The 13207-nt window shown below is 41.4% G+C and overlaps 1 protein-coding gene across 3 annotated transcripts in view; it reads left to right on the top strand.

Moving 5' to 3' along the window:
* The window catches only part of TIAM2 (TIAM Rac1 associated GEF 2), a 226953-nt gene that overhangs the window by 127613 nt on the left and 86133 nt on the right, over positions 1-13207 (top strand). For all 3 annotated transcript variants that reach the window (XM_058534100.1, XM_058534101.1, XM_058534099.1), the window contains 2 exons: positions 9580-9765; positions 10451-10597. In XM_058534100.1, the coding sequence (XP_058390083.1) occupies positions 9580-9765; positions 10451-10597 (333 nt within the window). The remainder of the gene's footprint in view (positions 1-9579; positions 9766-10450; positions 10598-13207) is intronic.

The raw sequence follows: 13207 nt of genomic DNA, 5'->3' as shown, positions 1-13207 counted from the left end.
GTTCATGTCATTCACAGCAAAAATCTGAGTTTGAACGCAAAGTCAGATGGTAGTGATGTTTCTTATGCCTCTGGGGAAATAATTCCTGTGGCTTCTCATTTCAAGTACTTGATGGCTGCACTTTTGTGACATTGGTCATGTGGTCTGCTTTACAACCTTTGATGGCTAGATAGATAGATCGATAGATCGATAAGTAGATAGGTATAGATGTATAGATATATATGAACATTTTGTGACCAGATCTTTTTTCCTGATAGTGAGTAGTTTCTTCTTGCCTAGCTGAGTCTCTCATATATTGTCACTTTCAGAACAAAATCTATGTAATAAAACCACTAGAAGATTGGACAGGTAAGATTCTAATGCAAAGGATGGGTTTGGAAAGAGTGCTTTGGTATCACGCAGCTATTCCCATGTCTGTGAATTCCAAAAACCAGTATTTTTTCTGTTTATAACAGATAAGGTGCTAAGGAAAATTCTCTCTCTGGTATGGTTCCAAATTCATATAATAATTAAACAGCGAGTTTCTATGCTATTTGCATTTTAGAAGAGAAGCAGCTGTTTTAATATTTATTTTCCTTTGCTTAGACAACCTAAACACTTAGACAAATATCAGTGAAATTTCTAGCATCCTTCTCTTCATAAATGCATGACAAAAGTAGTATCTTTGGAACACTAATTGGGCAGTGGCTTGGAGAACAGATTGAAGTGGGGGAAGGTATTGGGCAGTGGAATGACGCTGGTCTGCATGTGCAGTTACAAGGGCCTGGACCAGAGTGACACAACAGGAATTTAACAATTTATATGGAAAATGTATACCAGAGTGCATAATTTTCTATAATTCTATAGAATCTTAAAGATAGTATTCTACACTTCTGACTTGAGCTGTCCATCAAGCAGAATATACCATTTATTTAAAGAGTATCTGCCAGCAAATGACAAACTACAAAATAGTTTTAACAAGGGACTGAAAAGGAAGAAGAAACTGCCAAGGAGAATGTAGGGAGGGTGGAAGGGCGTTTGGCGTTTGACAAGAACACAGCCGCTGGGAGAAATGTGGCCAGCTCAGCTCACGCTGTCTGTACCATCTGCACCCTACTCACATCAGGTCCTGGTCTCTCAGCTCTCTGTCTGTCGGGATGTGATGGTTTGTCAAGGTTACATGACAAATCAAAAGCTTGAGGAGGAGAAATGGTTACCTCAGTGTTTTCTCTGTACCACGTCTCACTTGTGGTCCTGAATTTCCAGGATCCAGTAGCCACAATGATCTGTCTGTCATCCGAGGTGCAACTTGTGGATTCAAGTGTCTTACAGTGTTCGGGGCGCCCCAATCAAAAATCTCATTCTGATTGTAGTGGGGAAAAGTACGGTTTTAACTTTTACTGGCTTTCTAAAATTTAATTTTGCAGCCATACTTTAATCCTCTGGAAAGGATGCCCAACTTGGAGTTTTCAGGTCCTTACGTATTGTCAAATGTTTAGGTCCAGGCAGAGAAAAGGGAAATTTGGCGACATCAAGAAGCTCCTAGCCCATCTTTTTTTGCCTCCCCTTTCCTTCCTTATGGCCACGAGAAGTACAAGCAAACATTTTTTTTTTTAATTTTCATTAAATGTAATTTTATTTCCTTGTCCATAGTTGGTAAATGCTTTATTTATGACGTCACAGTTGGTGCTATTCTCTGCTTGGGAGGGGGCGATTAGGTGATTACTTTCACATAAACCCCTGCACAAATCCAAGGGTCTAGGGTGGTCGGGTGGCCTGAAGAGAAGCTCTTTTAAAGAATTAGGGTAATTTATTACTTGTGGCCCATTACGCATTTTTTTTTTTTTTGCTGAGGAAGATTCCCCCTGAGCTAACATCCACTACCAGTCTTCCTCAATTTTGTATGTGGGTCGCCGCCACAGCATGGCCACCGACAGATGCGTGCTGAAGGTCAGTGCCCAGGAACTGAACCCGGGGGGCTGAAGCCGAGTGCGCTGAACTTAACCACTAGGCACTGGAGCTGGCTGCCATTATGCATACTTTGACAGAATCATTACATCACCCTCTCTCCATCCCCCAACTCCCCCTTCCCCTCCTTCCAAGCGCATACTCACCTTCTCATATTACGTTTGTGAATTTCTGGTAAGAAACAATTTGGATTGACCTTTAGAAATTCCACCTGAAAATATTCTCCTCACCGTGTTATTTAGTCATGTTTTCCCAGAGGGCTTTGCAGTGGGTAACGTGAATTGCATTTGCTGTACCCACCATCCTTAATGCATTTGCCAGATGGTCGTAAAGAGAGCTATTTGCTCTTTACTTGCAGACACAAAGTGTGTGAACCGTTAAGGAGGGAAACAGCCACATGCTTAGAATTACTTTTATGACATGGCCTTTGTCTAGAGAATGTTACCTGAAGCTGCAAAGGCAGAGGTATTTACAAATCACGACCAATAAGAACACGATCGTCCAAACAGCCCGTAAGTGTAGAGTGGTTTTCTCGAAACTACCTTTTAAAAAGTTCTTTAAAAGAGCAGTGCTTTGTCCACTTACCATTTAAAAATCTCAGCTTTACTATATTTTATTTTACATAAAAGAAAATATTTATTATATTTATGTAATGCTTTCTCCCAGAGACCCCGAGAATCTCAGATATAGTCATTTATACCCAATAATAGCTGAACTTAACAGTGTACATTACATCATGCAAGAGGAAGTCTCTGGAACAGGTTTTCTTTGAAGTACTTGGGTGGAGAAGGTCGTTGTCAATGCCTTTGCCATATAAAAAGACACTCACGGTAATGACGGCTGAACTTCATACTGTGGTGTGTTGACATGCTTTGCTTAAGAAAGACCATCATCTGCTCTTGTCCTAGGGCCTTTCGGGGATTCTGTGGGGCAGGATGACGCGGCTCCATTGTGGAGCAGACCCTGCAGCCAGTCCACATACTGGACTCCTTTTGAAGTTCTGAGGGAGGAAGCGCTGTAAATTAAGTCCAGTTAGTGCTTTATTTGCCTTTCCGTTTATTGTTTTAAACAAGTAAACGGGGACAAAACCTCACCACCCTGAGGCGGTCTTAGCCTCCTCCAGGATGGCTTTCCCCCCATCCTGACTCACTCTGTGCGTTTGTGTGTTTCTCACTTCCCGTGGTTAATTAGACCAGAGAGGGAGGAGGTGGTGAGGACTGGGGAGATGATACTGTGGGAGGAGCCAACACTTGGCTGGTGGGCTTGGGGCTGCTCTGGGTTTCATTTTAAATATTTACTTAACGTTTTAAAATCGTAAAGAGGATGGATGGAATTTAGACCATTGGAAACGGTGGTGAAGGGACAAAAGGAACAAAGCCTTGAGGAAAGTATGGTATGGGGTGTATGGGCGGGAACAATTTGGGGAATAAAGCATTGGAGAGTAGAGTCTTTGTGAAGGGGGTTTGAGAGAGACAAGGCCAGATTATGGAGGCTCTGGGCCAAGACCTGGGCTTCATTCAGCAGGCCAGGGGGAGAGAGTGGACGTATTTGGGGCGGGAGATCAACACTCACTTGAGTTCAGTAGGCATTTACTAAGTGAATACTCTGGGCCAGGCAAGTGTGCACAGATGGGGATTCAAAGACGATGCTGTCTTTGCCCTGACTGTGCTCAGTCTAGCAGGTGACAGACAGTTAAGCATATAATTTCAATATAATAAGTTGAGAGCAAATAATGCTCTAGAGGGTTGTGGAAGACTAGCAGGAAGTTTAGCCTCCTGTGTAGTCATGGAAGACTTCCTGGAGGAGGGATACCTGAATTGCATCTTGAAAAATGAGGAGGAATTAATCAGGAGAGGGATGGAGAAAGGCGTGAGCCACAGCAGAACGCTCTGAAACGATGCACTGCGCCCTGGCAGTTTGATTTTTCAGGCACACGGTGGGCAGGTGGTGAGAGATGGAGGGGTCAGTGGGACTGTCTTCTCTTCCCTGTACGCCTGCAGAAGCTGCCCGTTTTGCCTTTCCTCAGATGCATCTGCCGTACAAGGCTGGAGTGGTTTGTATCTAAAAAGCAAATCTGATCACGGGATTGCCTGGTTTAAAATCCTTTAGTGGCCCCCCACTGCTTACAAGGTAAAGTCCTGATACCCTCTCCCCACCTTCCCTTGTATCTAGCCAGGACTTCCTGTAGATTCCACTGCTTTTGTTGGGTTTTTCCCTCAGGCAGAATGGACCCACCTAGGCCATACACCACCCACCCCCCACATCACCCCTATTATCGGGCTCACCCCTCCTCATCTGTGATGAAGGGTTTAGGGGTTCCTTCTTCAAGCAGATGCCCTTGACTCCCTTCCCACTTGTCCATCAGGGACCCCTGGTATACTCTCGTAATTCTCAGGGTCTCTCTTTATTACTGCCCTCATTGTTTTATAGTTATCTCCTTGTGTATAAGGTTGCTCCTAGTATGAAGAGCTCCTAAGGAATCCATCACTTTTCCATCTCTGGATCCCTGGTGCTTTGCTCGAGTTAGTGAGTGAATGCACCCAAGTATCTTTCCTCTTTACTGGGCACACTGTGCTCCTCTCTGTGTCAGTCCCCAGCCCAGCTCCTCACCAGCTCTTTCCCAGCTCCTCTGGCTTCTTTCCCCCAGTTTTCCCTTCTTCATTCCCCAGCTAACTATCCCCTCTCCCCATTCTCAAGGGCCCCTAGTTTATTTATCAGGGCTCCTATCTCAGGCCATGATCATATATGATTTCACAGTAGCTCCAGGAGGTAAAGTTGTATGTGCCACGCATTTGGTGGTTGAGTGAACAGACCCGAGAGGTTAAGTAAATCTGTAAGGTCACACAGCTGGGAAGTGGCAGAGCTGGGATTTGAACACTAGTCTGCCCTCCTCTTCTGCATCTCAGTAAGACTTCTGTGAATCAGATTGTGCTTCATTTGCTAATTAACCACGTAATGAATAGTTTCGTACAAAATGGAGATTAATCCTTAATTTACTTGTTTTCATAACTTGCATTTTTCAGCTCGATTTAATGGGAAGTGTACTTATTATAAAATGGAATGAATTTTTCGGCAAGTGAATTATATCTCAAAGGAAAAAAAGAAAACAGAACTGATTCTCTAAACCTTAGCTGGTTGTTCTAACTACTGGTTAACTTCAGTGTAATCTGTTTTTACTAGATGGGTTTTTCTGAGAAGGCAGGTTTTAGTGCTTGGAAAATATTGCATGGGAGTTTTCAACTTATTCTACCAAAAAGGAAAAACTAATTATCTTTTAGGACCAACCTAGTAATGGACAAGTAACCAAGTACTGTGATTAAATGACTAAATGATAGAAAATATTTTTCTAGGAGCATTGGGTGTGGCAGGAATGTACTTGTCATCTTTTTAATGTATCACTCATTCATCCGTTATTTTTAGCATTAGGTTTCGTCTCCTCCTCCTCCCACTTCTCCGAAGCAGACCATAACCTTTCTGAGCTCATTAAATGAATATAGCTATATTAGCAATAAAGAGGGAACTTTTGCATTGCATTTGTGTCAGTGCTTAAAAATGGGAATTTTCCTCCTTAATTTTATTGTTAATAATTTTTCCTTTTACAATGAAAGATAATGAAAACCTCCTTAGGGTGAGTTTTTTTCATCCACGTCATTTTTATGCTTTGTGCACGGACGTTAAAAGAAAGGAAAATTCAGTCTACACAGAAATTGAGTTTTTATTTTCGTGTCCTGATATTTATCATAAAAAGTAAAGAAATGTCTGGGGACAATGATTTAAGAAGTATTTAAGAAATTTATAAGAAAGGGGAAAGATGGTATTGGTTTAAGGGAATTGATTTTGAGCATTTTAGTTTTTGATAATGTTAGAAAAAATCTCCAGAAATTTCCTGTTAAATGTGATGTCAGATAATATTATTTTAGTGATAATGATGATGATGATTGAAATTTACTGAGGTAGTGTATGTAATCGCTACAAAATTGTCTCCCTTTACGTTTTTTAAAAATGTATCTTCATCTCCTCCTTGATCTCATCTTTTGAGGGATAATTATAAAATTCGTTTTTCTTTTTATTTAATATAACTTTAAATTTGGGCTGAACTTGCACGTTAAGGCTGATAGGAAACTGAAATAGGAAACTGAAATACAAAATATTCAATATGAATAGGGCACCGAGATGAGAGTGTAGATTGTCTTGCATCCTTCTATGTAGAACTCTTGGGGATTTGGGGGGAGAAATAAAGTCGACAGTTAGATGAACATTTAAATGAAAGTTGCCGAGTGATTCTTGAATAGTGCACAGGTATCTGCTTTATGAGTGAGAAGACCTGGGATTCAGGGGCTACCTTATAAGCACTTGAGAGAAGCTTGTGCCCCACATATTGTTCACATCAGGGTCAGCTTTGGGCCTTTGCTGGTCTGGAAGGGCTGGCTTACTATGTGACCTGGTCAAGTTGCTTCCCTTCTGGGCCTCAGCCTCCTCTGCTGAGAAATGAAGGTGTGATAATCCTAATTCCCTTGCAAGTTCATTGCGTGTATTGACAGACTTTCTCAATATTTCAAGGTCTGTTTTGAGCTTGTGGATCCGGCCTTTCTACTCCCCTCTTCCTTCCATTTAACCCAAGCATCTGAATCCATGTCCTCACCATACCCTGACCCGCGTATTCTCCCGAGTCCTTGTCTACAGCTTTGGTGAGTCTGTGGAAAGAAAAATCAAATATTTCATTGTTTCTTATCCAACCACAAATCCTCATTTAACCTCTATGACTGATCCTGTCTATAAAGAACCACGACCTTAAAAACAAGATAAATATTGTCTTTAAATATGGAATAGATGTGTGACTAATGACGGCTTACTCTGCCACAGAGATTTATGGGGATAAAAGCTATGTTAGTCAGGGTTGTCCAGAGAAACAGAACCAATAGGAAGTATGAAAAAATATATGTAAAGAGATTTATTATAAGGAATTGGCTCATGTGATTATGGAGGTGGGCAAGTCCCAAGATCTGCAGAGTGAGTCAGCAAGCTGGAGACCCAGGAGAGTGGATGGTGTGGTTCCCATTTGAAGATTGGCAGGCTCAAGACCTAGGATGAGCCAATATTTCAGGTCAAGTCCAAAGGCAGGAAAAAAAAAGCCCATATTCCAGTTTGAAGGAGATCAGGCAAGAGGAATTCTGCCTTACTCCGGGGTGGGGGGGGTCACCCTTTTTGTTCTGTTCAGGCCTTCAACTGATTGGATGAGGCCCACCCACATAGGGAGGGCAATCTGCTTTACTCAGTCTGCCCATTTAAATATTAATCCTATCCCAAAACACCCTTCTAGAAACACCCAGAATAATGTTTGACCACATATCTGGGCACACCAGGGCCCAGTCAAGTTGGCACATAGAATTAACCATCACAAAGTCTCAGTCAGGATAAGGATAAGAGCATTGTTGAAACAGAGAAGTCATGAAGTCCCTTGTCATTTGCATTTTCTACTAAATTAAATTTGAGAATTACCTCTACAATGTACAATACTGATTGAGATACTAGTTCTTTTGAAACATAATCACATATATTAGCCAACTTCTTGATCTCTGTGAGATCTGCTTTGGGCTATTGGGGTCTCCCAGCCCCTTCTTCCTTCCAACAAACCTAAGCCTCTGAGTTTGTGTTCTTCCTATGAAATCACCTGCGTTTTGTTCCAAGTTTTGGGTGGAGAGGTCTAGGCATGTTGAAGATTATCAAAGTGTTTCTGACAAAATTTTAAGATTCCCTATGTATCGTTTAGGATGGAACTGTTTTTACCTTCTAGTGGCGCTTTGCTATGTAGGCACATAAATACATTGAATTATGTCTTTAAAAATACTTTGTAAACTGCAGAATTAGTCAAAATATAAGAGATTGTCATCTTCCCTGATTGACGGTGATTGGCATAGACCATTTTATTTTATTTTTTGTTTTTGTAATACACTGTGGATGGCGTGAGCTTCTTCATCTTCTGGTATCCAATGACTCACTGGTTTTCTTCCCTCTCATGCCTCCATTCCAAGCAGAAACCCTAGAAAATATCTCATAAATTTGGTAGGTTTCAGTTTATGATTACATAACACCCATCCATTACTTGTGGAATTGAGAATTCTCGAATATGGCAAGACCAAGAAGAGATTTGCAGTTTCAATTTGAACTGTCTAGTTAGTCTAGAACAGTGGTTCTCACTGAGGCTATGCACCTAGGCATCTTCATTTTTAAGAGCCAACAGATCTGGGGACCAGCCCTGTGGTATCATGGTTAAGTCTGGCATGCTCTGCTTTGGGAGCCCAGATTCACGGGTTTGGATCCTGGGCATGGACCTACACCACTTGTCAAGCCATATTGTGGCAGCGACCCACATACAAAATAGAGGAAAATTGGCAACAGATGTTAGCTCAGGGTGAATCTTCCTCAGCAAAAAAAAAAAAAAAAAAAAAAAAGCCAACAGATCATTCTGATATTCATTCAAGGCTGATACCAGTAGGCTGTTATATCACTAATAAGGGTGTACGGCGACCTTCCTAAGAAGCAGATGCAGAGAACTTGGAGGGGGCCTGGGGAATAGCCAGAATTTGTACTGCTTTCCTCTAGGGAGAGAATGAAGGGTGCATAGTATTAAATGTTGGAGATCTTCAGAATATCATTTATCCAGGATCAAGATTTGACCTGGAAAGCTGTGAAAGGTTAGATCTGCTTGGGTAAACATGGCAAAACTAGAGATGCAGTTCTTGCAAAGGAAATGGCACACAGATTGTGCTGAATCTTTATCACGAACCTTTGCTGCAGACCGTTTCTTGAATTTTGAGATTGCTCTCAACGCCTTTGAAGCCCGGCTTTCTGTTCTGCTCCTGAGTCCTTGTGTTGGCAAGTTACCAGAGGCATTCTTCGCTTATTAGTTTATCTTTAAATGAAGATAATACTTATACATAACGTGTTTTGACGTCCTTGGAAGAAAGGAGAGTGGCCCCCAGAGTTAGACTGTATTTCTTTACTGACTCATGAGATTTGAAGATGTGCATAGGAATTTCTGTTGTGTAAATAATTACATGTGCTTTAATTTTATTCAGATGTAGACTTGGTGGTTATTGTCTAATATACTTAAAACAGGAGTAAAAGCTCTATTTGTTGTCATCCCTGAAGTCCATTTGCTTCTCATTATTTTGAGTCATTTGCTCAGAATGTACAGAAATGTTAAAGTCACTGCTTCCATTTCTCCAGCATCTGTGTGCAATTCAGTTAATCTGGCTGAGGATCAGAGGCTGTGAATGTGAAGGAAATGTAACCAAGTGAAATAACTCACTTACAATTGTGCATCCTGCCTTAAATCAGCTTGATTTGGAGGGCTGGAGTTCTCCTGAGGTCATGCTGCTTCGCGTGGCACTGTGTTGGGACCACCGGCGTGTTCCGTTTCTGATCGTCCTGATGAAGCACAGCGCCGTCTGACCCCATATGTTTGGGCAGGAGGGATTGAGATGGGGGGAGCAGAGAAGGCTAATTTCAACCATGCAACACCAGATGAAAGGAGTTTTCCTTTGAAGTGTGTGAAAGGGATGGTATTTTCAATGTGACCCAGGAAAATTCTCATTTTCATTTAAATTACCTCTGTTCTCGCTTAACCAGATCCAGCAATGGGAGCAGAACCTGGAGAAATTTCACATGGATCTCTTCAGGATGCGCTGCTATCTGGCCAGCCTACAAGGCGGAGAGTTGCCAAACCCCAAGAGCCTTCTTGCTGCCGCCAGCCGCCCCTCCAAGCTGGCCCTCGGCAGGTTGGGCGTCTTGTCAGTTTCCTCTTTCCACGCTCTGGTAAGTTCCCAAGGAAGGCTGTTTCAGCAGTGCTCAGGGAGGGAGGACTGTGGATGCTCACCTTTTCCCAGCTTGTTGCCATCAGCTCTGCTGGGACTTAACCCGATAATTGACCAGGGCCACCCAGGGGCTGGGCACTGGGGGATGGAGGGTTGGAGGCAACTTGCTATAGAATCCTGGCTTCTCTTCTGCTTAATCTAGGAATCCAACTGCCAGTAGACAGTTACTAAATATTCGCATCTGCGTCTGTCTTTCTGTCTGTCCCGCCTCATACAGTCAGGGAGGTGGAACCCCCGAGGAGTGGCAACAATGGTGTGAAGAATTAAAGGCTGATTGAAGAGTGTTTTATCTCCTGCAGAGACCCCCCTGGGTTTTCTGAAATGGCTCCTGTGTGGGTGGCTTCTGTGGACACTACTAGCTCAGCCTGGGGGGTCCGTGGGTTGTTTGGCCGACCCTGCTGTCCACCCTGGAGAGATCTGAATGTTGTAACTAGGCTTGTGTTATCCAGATAAGAGATGTCTGGATGGTGGATGCATTTCTGGTATGTCAGACAAGCAGTAGATTTGGTGCTGGTCAGAACACATTTATAGCAAGCAGGGCTTACTTCTGTTGGGGCAACGGTTAATTCTCTCCATCACCCAAATAATACACTTTAAGATTTTTTTTAAACTGTGTTTTAACTTAGGTATGTTCTAGAGATGACTCTGCTCTCCGGAAAAGAACACTCTCACTGACCCAGCGAGGAAGAAACAGAAAGGGCATATTTTCTTCATTAAAAGGGCTGGACACACTGGCAAGAAAAGGGAAGGAGAAAAGACCTTCTATAACTCAAGTGAGTTCCTCAGCATGGGAGGGACAGCAGGCCTAGCGGGAAATCCGTGACATTCAGCAAATCCTAGATGTTCATCATCCGTTAAGAATGAGATAAAAGTTGGCTCAAAGGAATGCGGTCTTAGCATGGACCTTTTCCCCAATGAAAACACACAAGTTGCTCAATCTGTTTTGAGCATTCCCAAAGAGGTATTCATACCTTGCTCATATCTGCAGCGCTCGGGAACACAAAAATAAGAATGGTTAGAAAAGAATCCACACTTTTCATTGCCTTTAGAACTAGTATTTATTTTTCCCACAGAGTTTATATTAAAATACACATCTAAAGTTAATAATAGAGTAACAGCAACTAAATTCTATTGATGGTGCCAGACACTTTTCTCTTTATGACACAAAGTAGGCATTTGTCATCCCATTTTATAGATGAGGGGCCTGAGACCTGGAGAAGTTAAGTCACTTCCTGACCCCTGTTCACCCAGCGCCCTAGGGGCAGGGCTGGGACTTGATTTACTGGATACAAAGCCCTATAACACTGGGCTATTGCTGCTGTTTATTTTCCTAGAGGAAGGGTGGCTCTTTTAACATTTTATCAAGTAAAAATAGCCTGAGCACTTATTGTTGAAATGTGACCCACATGCGGTGAATTGTTTTCAGAACATTTGAATACTCATATCTGAAGTATTTCCAAATGCCGTTAATACGGTACATGATGAGTTTTTATGTGGCTGAATGATATGTTTTAGGATTATTATTTTTTCAAAGGCTATTGAAAAGATGTCATCACATGATGATCTGATCATTTAAGTGAACAGGGAAAATGTTTGCAATTAAATCCAAAGAAGTTCTTGTTTTTACTTTTGCTAAGTTGCTATCATTCTGAATATGGTTTTAATATCCTCTGGAAGAAATGGTCACATTTTAAGGAATTTTGTTTTCTTATTTCATACGGATATTTATTTGATTGTGTATAATTTTTTTGTGAATTAGGTGAATAATAGGGATAAAATCAAGTTCTTTGACCTGTTTACAACCCTGGAACAATAAAGGTGGAGATGGGGGGGAGTGGGGTTGGTTAATTGAAGGACAACAGAAACCCGTGAAAGCTCATTTTTGTGGCCACTGTTTTTGTATACTCACATACAATTAGAAAGAGTATCAGATTTTATTTTTTGTATTTATTTATTTTTTTTTGTGGGGAAGACTAGCCCTGAGCTAACATCCGATGCCAGTCCTCTTCTTTTTGCTGAGGAAGATTGGCCCTGGGCTAACATTGTGCCCATCTTCCTCTGCTTTATATGGGACGCCGCCACAGCATGGCTTGACAAGCGGTGCGTCGGTGCGCTCCCGGGAACCGAACCTGTGAACCCTGGGCCGCCGAAGCGGAGCGCGTGCACTTAACCTCTGCACCACCGGGCCGGCCCCAAGAATATCAGATTTTAAAATTGTAGTTCTGGGGCCGGCCCCGTGGCTTAGCAGTTAAGTGCGCGTGCTCCGCTGCTGGCGGCCTGGGTTTGGATCCCGGGATCGCACCAACGCACCGCTTCTCTGGCCATGCTGAGGCCGCGTCCCACATACAGCAACTAGAAGGATGTGCAGCTATGACATACAACTATCTACTGGGGCTTTGGGGGGAAAAATAAAAATAAATAAAATCTTAAAAAAAAAATTTGTAGTTCTGCTTGTACTTGAATTGTGAAAAGTAATCTTTCGTTGGTTATAAATGGAAATGGATTTCTTCTTTATAGATTGTAGTCAACTATAAACCATTGGCTGATTCTGGGCTTATATTTTTGAATTGAACTTCTATGAAGTTTAAATGACGGCTTTGAGGCAAATTCTGATTTTAATCGCGACAATCAATTCTATATAGTTAAATGATGGTGATAAACAACTTGATAACTTGCTTGTTTTTCTTAAATGTTGACATTTAGCCAGTTAGATATGAGCCTAATGTGGTCTTTACCCCATCATATGTGGTAAATGTTCTTAATGTAAGATTTCTTGAGAAACAAAAGCATTTGGTTGAATATTTTTGTTTTAAAAAGATATGAAACTAATTATAATGTTGGTATTTATATAACTGAATGAAGTTGATGTACTAGGTATCCATAAATGTTTAAATGGCCTATTCTTTAATGTTTACTATTGTGCTACAAAATCTAGAAGATAAAAATTGGAAAAAGTAAATGAAATTATTCCTAGTTCCTCTATCTAAACACGACCACTTTTAATATTTAACTATATTTCTTCCCGATATTTATTCTATGCACATTTGAAAAATAGTTATAAGCTTGATTTTGGTGGCTTTGCCAACTCAGCTTTGAGCTCTGTTCCACATCTTCAGAAATGTGTACTTCTCAGTTAAAAGCAATATCAAAAAGATCCAGGATGACTTGAATAATATATGATGATATAGAAAAGTAAAATATGTAACCATATGGGAAGGAAAAAAGCACAACTTTTTCTTTAAAGTGAAAACTTTAAATGTGGTAGAGTAGTAAATTGTACAAATTGTAATATGAAGATCTTATAAAATGTTATAGCACTTAAATTTTTAAATACTGATAAAGGGTAGCTGCCAATTGAACATTGCAGAGCCATTTCATTAGTC

The sequence above is a fragment of the Diceros bicornis genome, chromosome 39 (assembly GCF_020826845.1).
Source record: "Diceros bicornis minor isolate mBicDic1 chromosome 39, mDicBic1.mat.cur, whole genome shotgun sequence".
Lineage (NCBI taxonomy): Eukaryota > Metazoa > Chordata > Mammalia > Perissodactyla > Rhinocerotidae > Diceros > Diceros bicornis.
This window is presented reverse-complemented; position numbering and strand designations above follow the sequence as displayed.